The sequence below is a fragment of the Myotis nattereri genome (assembly GCF_964212035.1).
Source record: "Myotis nattereri genome assembly, chromosome: 1".
Taxonomy (NCBI): domain Eukaryota; kingdom Metazoa; phylum Chordata; class Mammalia; order Chiroptera; family Vespertilionidae; genus Myotis; species Myotis nattereri.
Window position 1 is genome coordinate 57,758,655 of NC_138075.1, and position 15,361 is coordinate 57,774,015.

The 15,361-nt window shown below is 43.8% G+C and overlaps 1 protein-coding gene across 1 annotated transcript in view; it reads left to right on the forward strand.

The window, feature by feature from the left end:
- Positions 1-15,361, forward strand: part of MYO5A (myosin VA) — a 197,687-nt gene that overhangs the window by 180,213 nt on the left and 2,113 nt on the right. Inside the window, exons 34-40 of the mRNA XM_081108912.1 lie at positions 1,459-1,605; positions 5,062-5,216; positions 7,600-7,689; positions 9,522-9,672; positions 11,979-12,261; positions 13,994-14,168; positions 15,206-15,286. Coding sequence (XP_080965038.1) covers positions 1,459-1,605; positions 5,062-5,216; positions 7,600-7,689; positions 9,522-9,672; positions 11,979-12,261; positions 13,994-14,168; positions 15,206-15,286 — 1,082 coding nt within the window. The remainder of the gene's footprint in view (positions 1-1,458; positions 1,606-5,061; positions 5,217-7,599; positions 7,690-9,521; positions 9,673-11,978; positions 12,262-13,993; positions 14,169-15,205; positions 15,287-15,361) is intronic.

Here is a 15,361-nt window from a genome sequence, read left to right on the forward strand (position 1 = left end):
ACCTCTTTGTACAGATTTCAATATCCTGGTGCTATTATGTTTAAACTGACTCCAGAAATAATTTTGTAAAACTGAATAATTTGAATCTTCTATCTCTGTGTGGAGGCACACATTTCACAGTTACCTTGGTTTCCAGACTGGCCACGCACATGAAGCACTAGGTGCCACAGCCCTGATTTGTCCAACCACAGTGCGGCCACTCTGATGGCCGGTGGCCATCTTCAGCCCTGCTAGTCTTGGTGCTGCAGCAGGAGCTCGGACAGCTGTTGGTATTCTCTCCCATAGCCTCTTCCTGTGGAACTGGCTTCCCAGACCCAACACAGGATTGCCCCAGAGTGACAGGAGAGCACGCTGACACCGTGTGCAGTCAGCAGCACTGACCTTTCTGATGCCTCTGATCTGCATCTTGTTTGCAGGTCTCTGAACTCAAATTAATCTTCACCTGAACAGGTTTCTTAACTGCCCCCTTCCTATAGGTTACACAGCCTGATCACTAGCATGTGTCTGCACAAACACCACAGAACTCGAACTCCTGTGCTCCCATACCTTCTCTTGCATTTCCCATTTAGTCTTAATTCTGAGGTGATATTGGGAGACTTTTTGAATCCTTAGCATTATTCTTCTTCAGCAGCTGCTGACAGTAGTGACCACTTTTAACCTCTGAACAGGTTAGCTGTGCTTTAATGGTTGCAACTTCATGGTTAGCCCTTTACTAGAAACAGATAAACAAAAACTGGGTACATTCAATAGAGGTGGTTTTATCTGCTCGTTATTTCTTTAGGAATAAGGGATGGTGGGAGCAAGTTAGTCTTGGGAAGCCTCTGTGAAAAAGAAAACATTTCACATCAACCAGTATGAAGACACACTATCCTACCAGCTCTCATGTGGTTTGAACTGATTGCAATGATACATTTAAAGTCAGTTTTTCATAGAGCTGAAAGTGAGGGAAATCTACAGTTTTTCTTCCCTTTTGTAGAATATTATGTTTTTCCTTCTGGCCTTCTGTGATTTAAAGTCTAAATATATTCAACTATTTATGATTAATAACAATTCATTAACCAAGAAGTTAAAACACTAACTTTGGGAACATTTAACCGTATTACAGAGTAATTTATTATCTCCCCCCCCCCCCCGCAAAAAAAAATGCTTTTGAATCATGTAAGGTTCTCTGACGTTAATAGTAACCCAGCACTGTTGGCTGTCAGTGACATCCCCATACAGTTTTGCCATTTACAGCCAATTTTAGCAGAAAAGGTAATTAAAGTAGGGACAATTTAAAAAATTAAATATATTTTCTTGGAAAAAAAATAACATAAAAAGGGGACAATTAAGTGGCAAAATGGCACATTTTTTGTTGTTGTTGTTATAGAATTCATCATTTAAAATTACAGGAACATGGAACCTTCTCATCTTTTCTCCCTAGAAAACCTTTTTTTCTCCTTTTTGTTTCTCATGAAGTGGGCCAGATGGAGAACATATCCCCAGGACAGATCATTGATGAACCCATCCGTCCAGTCAACATTCCCAGGAAAGAAAAGGATTTCCAAGGAATGCTGGAATACAAGAAGGAGGATGAGCAAAAGCTTGTTAAGAACCTGATTCTGGGCAAGTATTTTCTTTTCTTCTATTCTCTCAGTTCTGCAGGCTAGGAAGTCCAAGATCAAGGTGCCAGTTAGTTTGGTTCCTGGTGAGGACTCTCTGGTTGGCTTGCCAACAGCCCTCTTCTGGCCGTCCTCACAGAAACAAAAGAGAAAATGGAGGGGGTGGGATGGAGGGAGGAGGGAGAGAGAAAGAAAGAGAGATCTCGAGCACGCAAGTACTTTGTGCCTGGGATAAAAGGTCTTTCTGGTACACGTGTCAGTGGTGGGAAAGACTAGTCACTGGTTTTTGAAATATTCAACACCAGTTTCTTTAGTCCTCATTACATACTGCGCATTTGGCGCTGCAGAAGCATCCTGGCCGCCATGCATTGTCAGTCAAACAGCAGGGACACTTGCCTAGGAAGCAAGTCCATCCATACAGATCCCCGGAGGCCAGGCCTTCTCAGCTCTGGTTAGACTAACCTGGAAGCTTTTGAAAAGTATTGTTGAATGGTCCCCACCACAGACTGATCACATTACAATCTAGAGCAGTGGTTGTCAACCTTCTGGCCCTTTAAATACAGTTCCTCATGTTGTGACCCAACCATAAAATTATTTTCGTTGCTACTTCATAACTGTAATGTTGCTACTGTTATGAATTGTAATGTAAATATCTGATATGCAGGATGGTCTTAGGCGACCCCTGTGAAAGGGTCGTTTGACCGCCAAAGGGGTCGCGACCCACAGGCTGAGGACCACTGATCTAGAGGGAAGAGACTGGCCATGTCTAATGTTTTTTAAAAATCTTTCAAAGAATTGACCAACACTGCTCTAGGCCATTTGCATTTCTGAATTTCTGTTTTCCTTGCTTCCCTAGAAAGTGTATGACAGTTCAATAATAGAGGAAAAATACACACACAAAAGAATTAAGGAAAATATTTTAGCAATGGAAGGAGAGGGCCAAATGAAATGGGTATGGAAGAAGCATTTCAGAGCAGCCTTGGAGATTGCTCTCAGGAATACTTTTTAGGGGAGGGTGGGAAATGGTTAGGGAGTGTGCACAGTTCTGAACTGAATGCTGAACACCTCTCAGCCTTTGTATAGCATTCCTCCCCCAGGTGCCAGGTGACAGCAGTGTGATTGGCAGTTACACCTGATTTAAAGTTCCTAAGGTTCCTGGCATTAAACTTAGTACTATATTTAGGTGCAGAGGTGCTAAAGGTTCAACTTGATTTTCATTTAGCAAAAATGTTAAGGAGCCACTGATTTTTAAACATAGAGTTTAAGTAAAGATTCATCAGTTCAATAAACATTTAGTATGCTCTTACCAAGTGCCAAGCATTTTCTGTGCTGGGTAACAGAGAGAGTAGAGTCCGTATTCTCATATAACTTATATTCCAGTGCGAGAGAAGATAGAGGAAAAAGCCCTAGCAGGGTAGCTCAGTTGGTTAAACATCGTCCCGATATGCCAAGGTTGTGGGTTCCACCTCCAGTCAGGGTACATACAAGAATCAACCAGTGAATACATAAAAGTGGAGCAATACAAATTGATGTTTCTCTCTCTCTCTCTTTCTCTCTTTGTCTCTGTCTCTGTCTCACTCCTCTCTCTCTTTTCCTCTCTCTCTAAAACCAATTAATAACTAAAAAAGAAAATAGAAAAAATAAACAAATATATAATGGGGTAAAAAGGTTGAAGAGTGAAGGCAAATGTACTAATTCATATAAAATTAGAGGCCTGGTGCACGAAATTTGTGCACAGCAGGGGGGTGTCCCCTCAGCCCAGCCTGCACCCTCTCCAATCTGGGACCCCTTGGGGGATGTCCGACTGCCGGTTTAGGCCCTGGGATCGGGCCTAAACCGGCAGTCGGACATCCCTCTCACAATCCTGGACCGCTGGCTCCTAACCGCTCACCTGCCTGCCAGCCTGGTTGCCCCTAACTGCCCCTCGTTGCTGGCCTGATAGCCCCCAACTGCCCCCCATGCCAGCCTGGTCACCCCTAAGGGCCCCACTGCTGGCCTGGTCGCCCCCAACTGCCCCCCCCTGCTGGCCTGGTTGCCCCACGCAGCCTGCTGTTCAGTCATTTGGTTGTCCCTCATTGCCCACCCCCCTGCCGGCCTGGTTGTCCCATGCAGCCTGCTGTTCAGTTGTTTGATCGTCCCTCACTGCCCCCCACTGCTGGCCTGGTCACCCCTAACTGCCCCCCACTGCTGGCCTGGTCACCCCTAACTGCCCCCCTCTGCTGGCCTGGTCACCCCTAACAGCCCCTCTGCTGGCCTGGTTGCCCCCAACTGCCCTCCCCACACTGGCGTGGCCGGCCCCAACTGCCCGTCCCCCCCTCCGCCCCCCGGCATGGTTGCCCCTAACGGGCCCCCTGCTGGTCTGGTTACCCCTAACAGCCCCCCTGCTGACCTGGTCACCCCCAACTGCCCTCCCCATGCCAGCCTGGTCATCCCTTACTATCCCTCACTGCCCCCCCTGCCGGCCTGGTTGCCCCATGCAGCCTGCTGTTTGGTAGTCCGTCCAGTTGTTTTGGTAGTGATGGCCCCTGGCTTTTTATAAATTAGGATTGTTAGGAAAGGCCTCTTTGACCAGGTGATCTTTGGACAGAGACTGAGGAAGTAAGGAAGCAGTTCATGCTGATGATATCTGAGGAAGAACATTCCAGGCAGAAAATAGTTGGCACATAGGCCCTGGGGTGGGGGCATGCCTGGCACGTTCACCCAATCACAAGGAGACCCATTTTACTGGAGCACAGTGATCTGGGGCAGGGGATCAGACCTAATCACACAGACCATGCTGAGTGAATGAATGAGGTGAGAAGCTACTTGGAAGATTTTCATAACAAGAATGACATCTGACTGACATTTTCCTATAGAATTACTCTGGTTGTTGGATGAAAATGTACCACTGGGGAGTGAGGGATGGATCAGAGACCACAATCCAAGAGGAGATGGTGGGGACCTAGACCAGGGCAGCTGGTAGCTGGATTCTGGATGTGTTTTGTAGGTAAAGCCAACAGAATTTATTGATGGATTAGGTGTGTGGTGTGAGAAAAAGGAAGACATCAAAGGTGATGACAGGTTTATAACCTGAGAACCTAGAAGGCTGGAGCTGCCATTTACTGAGAGCGGGACAACTCCTGGGAGAGCAGGTACCATAGGAATGGAGTTTGGTTTGGATGGGCTCAGCCTGACATGTCTGAGCTGAGATGCCAAGAAGGCATTTGATCCAAGAAACTAGAATTCAAGGGAAAGGTCAGGGCAGAAGGTAGAGATTTGGGAGTTGTCTTGGCAAAGACAACTAAAATTCACCATGTTCCCACCCTCAAGAACTTCTCTTAAAATATGCTTTTTATGTGACCTATTTACCCTGAATGATTGGACTCTCACAGGAGAACTGGGCTTTCATTGTCTCTCAAAGCACGTCCCATGAAGACTGTCGGTGTTAGGTAAGATTGTTTTTTCTCTCTTCTCTTCTCAGAACTGAAGCCACGTGGCGTAGCCGTCAACCTGATCCCAGGGTTACCAGCGTATATCCTGTTCATGTGTGTCAGACATGCCGACTACCTGAACGATGACCAGAAAGTAAGGTCGCTGCTAACATCCACAATTAACAGCATCAAAAAAGTATTAAAGGTCAGTCATGTTTAACAAAATTCTCATAATGAGTATTAATAACAGAACCTGCATGTAGGGACTTTTTCTCCCTCAGCCTTGAGGAAGGTGTGAACACTTTGCAGTTTTCACTGCTACCTTCCACTGTGAACATGTACCACAGTAGGAAACGTTTTTTCTTACAGATTGTCTATATGCTTCTTCAAAACAGGGCTCAGGATAAACAATAATCAAAACTAATTTGATTTAATTGCATTTAATTGTGGAGAAAATTGTTTCTTCAAAGACAGAAATAGTCTGCTTTAAGGTCTTAGAAGTAAATGTAAAATATTTAATGGAGTCCATCATATACAGGGAATATGATGCTATAGTTAAAATAGGTATTAAATAAGGTCAATAATACAAGGCTCATTCATATAAAAATATATTTGATGAAATAAAGTTTTTCTTTGAACTTTTCTTCCCATTTTTCTCCAAATCACCCGTAATTTTCCTTGTCACCTGTGCCTGATTCCATGTGAGAAGCAACATACAGATACTAATCAGAAAGGGAAGGCTTGAAAAAGACAGAAAAATTATGTACTAGAGCAGGAAGTCCTACGTAATGACTCAGTAATCACTGAGTCACATTGCATAATCCTCCTCCTGACTCTAGAAAAACAATGAATGTTATTCTTAGTTTTAACTCTGGTGTTTCTGTGAGGAGCTAAGAGAATGTGTTCTAAATACTTTGCTTTCTGATTATCTGACTTAAGGAGAATTTTTAGGATGGAGATAAGTGGATAGTTAACATGCCCAGCGGGCGCTCAAATCTAAGATGTCTTTCATGAAATACTTTTCTTATTGTGGTAAAATATACATAACAAAAAATTATAGCATTTAACCATTTTTTTTTTATCCTCACCCAAGGATATGTGGAGTTTTGTTGTTTATTTGTTTGTTGTTATTGATTTCACAGAAAGAGAACAAGAAACATTGACGTGAGAAAGAGACCTCGATTGGTTGCCTCCCATATGCACCCCGACCGGGGATCCAACCCAAAACCTATGTATGTGCCCTGACCAGGAATCAAATCCTCGGCCTTCTGGTGCATGGGATAATACTCCAACCAGCTGAGCCACCCGGCCAGGGCTTAGCCATTTTTCAGTGACCAGCTCTGTGCATTAAGTGCATTCATCTTGTTGTGCAGCCATCACCACCATCTCCAGAGCCTTTCATCTTCCCCATCTGAAACACTGTACTCAGGAAACACACCCCTCTCCCCAGCGCCTGGTGATGACCTTTTGACAGATGCTAGTTCTCAGTCCTTATTGCTAAGATGTTCTGTGTAGTTATATTCTATAGTAGTTACTGAAGTGTGGAATTTCTGAAGATTTTCTATTTAAAAATTGATGAGCATCTTCTGAATATAATTCATTTCATTTTTGGTGTATTGATGCTCTGTTGCACTTAGATAGACTACAAGTTTTGCTAATTCTTAAGCCAACTTTTACAAAGACAACAAAACCAAATCTAAGGTTTTCTCCCTTTCATCTTAATTGCCAGAGGCATTTATCTAATTTGACCAGTTATTGTACCAGATTGTTTCAAGATTACCAAAGGGAGGGTACTAGAACCTAACACCCTTTTGATACTGTTTAAAATTGATGTGCATTTGTCACACATCCCTTTTTGAAATGAAGTATATTTGTCTTGTATCCTCACCAGAGGATAGCTTTTCATTTATTTGTTTATTTATTTTTAGAGAGAGTGGACAGGGAGGGAGGGAGTGGAAGAGAAAGAGAAACGTCGATGTGAGAGAGACACATCAGTTGGGGCTGGGGATAAAAACTGCAACCCAGGTACATGCCCTTGACCGGGAATAGAATTTGAGACCCTTTGGTGCACAGGCTGCCACTCTAACCACTGAGCACACCAGCCTGGGCTCTGTTTTGATTTAGCAATGAGTTTTTTGGACATGTGCCCCAGTTCTGATGAAGAGACAAGTAGCTTCCCTTGTGTACTGCTCTGCACTGGACTTCCTTCATCCCATTTCTGATTCACTGCTCAAAAATTGTATCTTATCACCCTGGCTGGTATGGCTCAGTTGGCTGGGCAGTAGTGGGTATGCAGGAGGCAGCTGATCAATGTTCTGCTCTCACATTAATGTTTCTCTCTCTCCTTTTCCTTGCCTCTTTCTAAGAAAACAATTTAAAATCTTTTTTTCTTAATTGTATCGTATCACTGACATGATGTTTGACCTGATCAGGGTCTCAGTGTTTCAGTCTTTCTGGTTCTCCTTTGTGATTTATAATTGTTTATAATGGTAACTGAAAGAATGGGCCTTCTGGTATCTGTTCAGTTATTTTTCAGATTGTTATTTCCCCAAGAAAAAAAGCAAATTTAGGCTTATTCTCTCTTTCAGAAAAGAGGTGATGATTTTGAAACGGTTTCCTTCTGGCTCTCTAACACTTGCCGGTTTTTGCACTGTTTGAAGCAGTACAGCGGAGAAGAGGTGAGAAAAACATGATTATAAAACCAACATGCTGTGCCTTCTCTGATCTTTTTAAGGAAAATGTTTAACCATTGGTTAATTTAGAAACCTAAATTCAGAGGTGGCTTGGAAGTTCATAGTTTTGATTGATGCTTATTATTTATGGAACAGTGACTGTGGGTAACAACAAAGTTTCTTTCCTCTGAGAGTTTGTATTATAAGAAAACACATTAGAAATAAAGTGAGCATTGGTCAGTGAATAGTTGGAACAATGAAACTTTTTGTCAATATGTGGAAGTGGACTAGTCAAGGACTCTTTAAAAAATAAACAGTTTTACACATTTTTAATACCTTAACTAATAAAAAAAAATCAATAAAGTATATTTAAAAAAATAAATAAATAAACAGTTTTAGCTTACTATAATGCTTTAAATGTGATAAGTTAAGACGTGTCTTTTTAAATTTGTCCAAAAATCTGTTTGGCTTTTGTTTATAATGATGTATTCATCAGTTGTTTGACAGAGTTTATTTTTTTTTAATGTAATATGTTAATAATTACTGTTTATTAAGGGCTGCTTACTATGCATCAGACAGCACTTACTAGACACTATGTCACTTAATTCTTACATTTCTGTGTGGTAGGGATTATGACCCAGTTTTACAGATGAGGAAACTGAAGCTCAGTGAAGGTCATCTGTTTGCCCAAGTCCTCTCAGCCATAAGGAGCAGGGCTAGGATTCTGGGTCTGCCTGCCTCTGAGAGCCCATGCCCCTAACCACTCCCCTGCACCTAACCACTCCCCTGCACCGCCCATCCTTTGCCAGGAGGGTAGAAGAGAAACTGGGCTGTAGCACTTGCTACACCCAGACAGAGGCTCAGGGCAGAGGATGGTCCTGGCACATTATGGCAAATGTGAGCAAGATGTGGTCCCTGGGAAGGTGGGACTGGCAGACCAGAGTTCCCCAGAGGGGCCATTCACTGCCCTGTCATTCCCACTTCTGGACCGTATTGTTAAGGACTATGCGCAGAACCCATCAAGTAAGCTTCTGTCAGATATTGCCCTTTGGCAGGCAATAGCTGACAGAAGTACTTTCTTGTACTGTTGTCTTTCCCTTTTAACAAAATACCACCAAAAGATGAAAATCATCTGTGGATACCATGAAAGGAAAACTTTTTATGTATCTACCAGTCTCTGTAGAAGTCAGTCTGTTTTAAGCTTGTGTGTGCCCTTTGGGTACAGTATTTATAAATAGGGCTATATTTAATGAACTGAAGTTTAAGCATGTTAGTACTTCAGGTAGTTTAGTGTTTGGCAATAAACTTCATGTTTCATTAGTGAAACATTAATTTTTTTACAATTCTCATCAGAGGATATGTTTTTATTGATTTTAGAGAGATGAAAGAAGGGGGGGGGAGAGAGAGAGAGAGAGAGAGAGAGAGAGAGAGAGAGAGAGAAACATCAATCAGTTGCCTTCCGTACGTACCCCAACCCAGACCAGGGATTGAACTGTGACGTTTTGGTATATGGGACCATGTTCAACTAACTGAGCCACACCGGCTAGGGCAATTTTTTTTTTTAGATTAAGTTCTCCCATCCTATTTTATTGACATTGCTATTGGAAAGGAAATGCTAGTTGCCAAGTTTAGGTATTATTCAAAAGCTAGTAAGAAGTGGAATTTTAAAGATGGAAACAAACACATATACTGAAAATGATTATCCTGGCATTTATGTGTGGGATGGATGGAAACTCTGTGAAGAGAGAAAAAGAACGGGAAGATGCTGATGAAGCGAGTCTGACAGACAGCAGACATCTCACTTCCTGTGCATCATTAACTCTGCGTTGTGGCTCTAGGGCTTTATGAAGCACAACACATCTCGCCAGAACGAGCACTGCCTCACCAACTTCGACCTGGCTGAGTACCGGCAGGTGCTAAGTGACCTGGCCATTCAGATCTACCAGCAGCTCGTGCGGGTGCTGGAGAACATCCTTCAGCCCATGATCGGTAAGGCCAGGGCGTCGCGGACATCAGGTCTGTCCACCTCACCTGCCCACCAGTAGACAACCACCCGTGGCACTACTTGTCTCAGAGCATGTATTCAAACAGAGAACATAAAATGGTCCTAAAATTAGCTGAGGAATCCCAGAACATGGGATGTTAGCCATGACTGGCTGGGACACATCAGAAACACTGCTTCCACACGACAAGGCAGCGGTGTCTGGTCTCCCTCCCCATGTGCAGTGCCTCTCTCTAAGACTGGGCAATGCTGGTACCCGGCAGTAGACCTTCTTATTCCTTGTCCAGTTTTGAAAAACACTTCAACCCTTGGCCTAGGAAACTACTACGCTCCATCTGAAACTAGGAAGGCTGGGGAGGGTGTGCACTGACTGACCAATAGGCCACAGCAAAAGAAGGGGGAGGGTACCATGGCAACAGAACAGGGCTCAGACAGCCCAGGCTAAGTTGTACATCTCGTGGTCCTTCTGGAATTGTTAACGGCAATTTGGTTTAATGCAGCAGTTTCTATTTCAATGAGCCCCACTGGGTGTGTGTGTAGGTGGGTACTTGTGTGTTTCTGTTTCTATATATGTGTTTTCAGCGAATGTGATTCCATGTACCTCCCTTCAAATGTGTGCACTCATTCTGCATGTTTATTTATGTATCATGCTGCACTGTGGAATGTGTAGCATGTTTGAAGTCGGAATTAGGAGGCATGTACAGATTGCAGGCTGCTAACTTTAAATGCATTGAATTAAAAACAACAACAACACACACTTGTTTTTCACTTACCAAACTCTCATCCTCAGGCAGATTATCAGTAGCCTCTGAAGACTGCTCCCAGCTGCTCTTTCCCCCCCACCCATGTGTTTTCCTCATTTCCACAATTTCTTTCCCTTCTGTGGGCTCAGAGTGTTCCATTTTCTATCATAAGCCCACAGCCAAACTAGAAACATAACAGGCTGAGGAAACCATGTGAGTCGGGTGATTTCTTCAGTCGTCCCCTGAAGTCATGAATTTAAAGCAGCCTAGGTCAGCTAAAATGCAAGAGGTGCAGGTGCAAGGAACGTCAGCTTCAGCCAAACTCTTTTCCTATTTGTGCCTATTTTTATTGGCTAAATAAGAAGTTTACCTCTAAGGCAGTGGTCCTCAACCTTGACTGCACATTAGAATCACCTGGGAATCTTTTTAAAATCCTCATTTCTGGGCCTCATCCTCCGAAAATTCTGGGTTTTTTTGTTACTAATGTTGTGGCCCCACCTCATAACAAAGAAACAGAATTTCCAGAGGATGAGGCCCAGAAATCAAGATTTTAAAAAGATTCCCAGGTGATTCTAATGTGCAGCCAAGGTTGAGAACCACTGCTCTAAGGTGTCTCCCTTAAACTCACCACCCAACCCCCAGTGATTCAACAGCAACAGTGTTGACTGTATGAGGTTCTTGGAGGCTGAGGTTAGCACTAGGAGAAATAAAAGTGAGTCAGGCTTGGCCCTTGCTCTCAAGGGGCTCCCAGCCCAGGAGGAGGCATCCCAAAACCGTCCTAGAGGACACTTAGGCTACATGTTATGAGAGCATAGGAGATGAGCAGCAGTGCCCCAGAGGAGAAGGCTGAGTCCTGGGAGGATGAGCTCAGGACAAGGAAGGGCCCAGCTTTTCAGCCCTGCACAACTGCCCCTCCCAAGTCTTCTCCAAGACCTCTGCCCAGGCTCCTGCCTTTCTTCTTTTTTTAAAAAAAAAAAACACATTTTATTGATTTCAGAGAGGAAGGGAGAGGGAGAGAGATAGAAACATCAACTATGAGAGAGAATTAATGATCAGTTGCCTACTACATACCCTATACTGGGGATCAAGCCTGCAACCCGGGCATGTGCCCTAACTGGGAATCAAACCATGACCTCCTGGTTCATAGGTCGACATTCAACCACTGAGTCACACCGTCTGGGCAGGCTCCTGCCCTTGCTACTTGATTTGTTTGCCTCTGGGGCTCACACAGCGCTGGAGAACGCTCATCTTCTCCTAACTGCTGCATACCTCTCTCAGAACCCTCCCAAGGTACCATACCCTGGTGCTAGTGCAGGCTGCTGCTTCTTAGTTTAGAAAATACACCATTAAGATGTCTTAATTTCATAACAAGTTTTTGCATTTAAGAATTATTCCTTTATTAAAGTTGAAAATCCAGAAGCTTTTTGGGGGGAGTTCTTTTTCCCTCTGCTTTGATGCTCAGATCATTTTCCTAAACTGAATGTGTGAGTGTGTGTGCACATGAAACGGTGTCCTTCCAGATCCTCTTGTAACGTGAACTGTTGGTGCAGTCTCAGGCATGCTGGAGCACGAGACCATTCAGGGCGTGTCCGGGGTGAAGCCCACAGGGCTGAGGAAGCGGACCTCCAGCATCGCCGATGAGGGCACCTACACGCTGGACTCCATCCTCCGGCAGCTCAGCTCCTTCCACTCGGTCATGTGTCAGCACGGCATGGACCCCGAGCTGATCAAGCAGGTGGCCAAGCAGATGTTCTACATCGTGGGGGCCATCACGCTGAACAACCTCCTCCTGCGGAAGGACATGTGCTCCTGGAGCAAAGGCATGCAGATCAGGTGAGAAACGCCAGCAGTGATGGCCTCTTCTCGCTGCCCCCCTCTGCCGGCCAGCGTGCGGGGAGCTGATGGCTGGCTCGAGGTCAGTGCACCTGATGTCTGTCGGGGCCGCAGCCAAGCCGCAAAGGGAGCGAGGGCACGGAGCCACGTCCTGCGGCCCGGCTGGCCCTCTCCTCCGTCACCATTGCTCCGCTGTGCCTCCGGCAGGTCCCACTCACTGCTAAGCTAAGTCTTCAGAGGGAGTGGGAAGATGATGAAAAACACATAAAGAGGGGATAGTTGCTTCCTCTTCTTTCATGTGTATTTTATTTTTTAAATATATTTTTATTGATTTCAGAGACAAAGGGAGAGGGAAAGAGAGATAGAAACATCAGTGATGAGTGAGAATCATTGATTGGCTGCCTTTTGCACGCCCCCTACTGGGGACCAAGCCGAAACCGGGGCATGCACCCTTGACCAGAGTCAAACCCGGGACCCTTCAGTCCACAGCCCGACTCTCCGCTGAGCAAAACTGGCTAGGGCTTTTGTGTGTGTTTTAATTGTACAATAACAAAATATCACATAATAATGAAGATTTATAATGCTTGGTTGCTCTTGGAAATTTATTTTAACAAAATACCTTTCTGTACCGTGGCCACAAGAGCATGTTTAATGAATCTTTCACTAATACTTGAAATGTGCCCCTTGGTGTTTTAGGAAGAGCTGCACTCAGTTTGATGCCAACTACTCCTCAGCATAACCTCATTATCATAACAGAGTTGACTTATTTTACAAGTAATTTATTTTAAAACAGCTAGAAAATTCACCCAGGGGAGGCAAGAATTCTCCTACGAAAGTCTTTAGTTACTCAGTCTCAGGAAACGTTGGCATTCTTTTCAAATTTCCCATTCTGACCCGCATCCATTGTAGTTAACATTGAGAAGCTAATGCCTCACTCCCCGGTAGCAGAACCTCTTTCTCTATAAGCTTTGTTTATACATTTGCAGGACCTAATAATTTCTCTTGTACAAGTGATTATTCAGTCTGATTGTGTGTCCATCCACCTCATTTTAGTTTGAGAACCACTGTTATTTGGTTGGCCATCTCTTGATCCCTCAGCACCCATGTAGTTTGGGGGTCTTCTTCTCTCCTGGTGGCCCCCACTTGCCTTTCTCTCCTTCCCTCCCTGAGCTTCCTTGGGTCACTGCCTCCATCATCCAGGCTCTTCCCTAAAGAAGGCTAGAGCACAGAGTGTGTGTGTTGGGGGGGGAGGGGGGTTATTATTCAGATGGACTTAAGTAAGAGAGAGGACTTAAAGGATTATCACTTCTCACCTCTGAAGTTGTAGGAGAAATTGCAAAGTGTTTCTGGTCAGCTGTTTAAGGGGGGGCACAGCCACACAATGTGTTCTATCTTATCTTTTAGCCAGTCTTACTTTTGCGATAATGGCTACTTTTCTATCTTGCATTAAAGATAATTATATTCTCTAGTCGTTTACTCTTATATAATTGTGATTATAAACCTCATGACTTTTTATAATGATAATTTTTAAGAACAGCTGATAAGATTTAAGAAAAGCAAACAAGACTACTGCCTGTCATTTTAACTTAAATTCCTGACAAAGCCATACACAGAATTAAGGCATTTATGACAACATTTAGTAAATTTGCATTCTCCTCCCCTTTCTCTCTCTCTCTCTCTCTCTCTCTCTCTCTCTCTCTCTCTCTCTCTCTCTCTCTCTCTCTCGGCACAGGTACAATGTCAGTCAACTGGAGGAATGGCTACGTGACAAGAATCTGATGAACAGTGGGGCTAAAGAAACCCTGGAACCTCTCATTCAGGCTGCTCAGCTTCTGCAAGTGAAAAAGAAAACAGATGATGATGCAGAAGCCATCTGCTCCATGTGCAATGCTTTAACTACTGCCCAGGTAACGAAGCTTCCCTCCTCTCACATCATTTCACGTTCATCAAAGGTGATAGAAATCATCTAGCAATTGATCTTGTCTGAGCTGACTTCCTCTGTGTCTGACACATCTTGAAGAAGGATTTTACCAGGAAGTCACACATTTCAGTGCACTGAGACCACAACCAGGAACGAAAGCGTCCCTGCTCTGAGGGGTTAGCATCCTAGGCCTGTTATGGAGCTTGTGTTCCAAAAAATAATTTTCCATATTGTCTTACAAGTCTTTTGACTTCTCTATTGTAAGACAGATAATTTTTGTTTCTGAATTGAGTTCCTATCTCAAGGGACCACACTTGTTGCTGGGGGAAACACTTCAATATATAAGGAACTACAAGTTTAGTAGGGAATTCAGAGGTACCCGCTGATTCTGCTGGAAGAGATTCTAGCGAGCTCAGTGGTGAGATGTCTGAAGGAGTGCTGAGGGCAATAGCTGACTGTTCAGGGGAGGGCCCGTCAGACAAGGCCTTGAGTTTAAGGAGGGAGCAGAGAAGGGAGGACCGTGAGGACCGGCAGCCGCATGAGGGGAGGCATAGGCATGCACATGCCCACTTCTATTTCCCAGTTATTTCTGTGCTTACTCTTGGACTTTCTTGGTGTTCATCACATATCTCATAACATAGAAAGCTCACATAGGTTACACATAGAGTATGTACAGAAAGCAGCTAGATGGATAGTGAGGTTCCTGTCAAAAATTGCCACTTTGGGAAACTGGGAGGATGGGAGTGGGGGCACTTTTGCTTTTCATGTTTTGTTCTTTTTGTACAGTTTGAATGTTTTTCCAAATTTACATTGCTTTTTAAAATGTACAAAGATTAATACACTTTTATTATAAAAGTTAAAATAATGAAAATTGATGTGCCCTCAGACCATCTCATCTCCCCTCCTGCCCCACCAGCCCTGGGAGGAAGGGGAACTGCGCTGAGATCTTTTCGGTCTTCTTTATTATGAGCCCCAGTGCACTTGACTATATGCTGAAAACTTTGATCATTTTATTTCTCACAGATTGTCAAAGTGCTGAATTTGTATACGCCAGTTAATGAGTTTGAAGAAAGAGTCTCTGTGTCATTTATTCGTACTATACAGGTAAGCTCTCCCAACATAGTTTTTTTATGGAAATTTTACAATTTGTTGAAAGATAATTTTTTTTATTATTTTTAT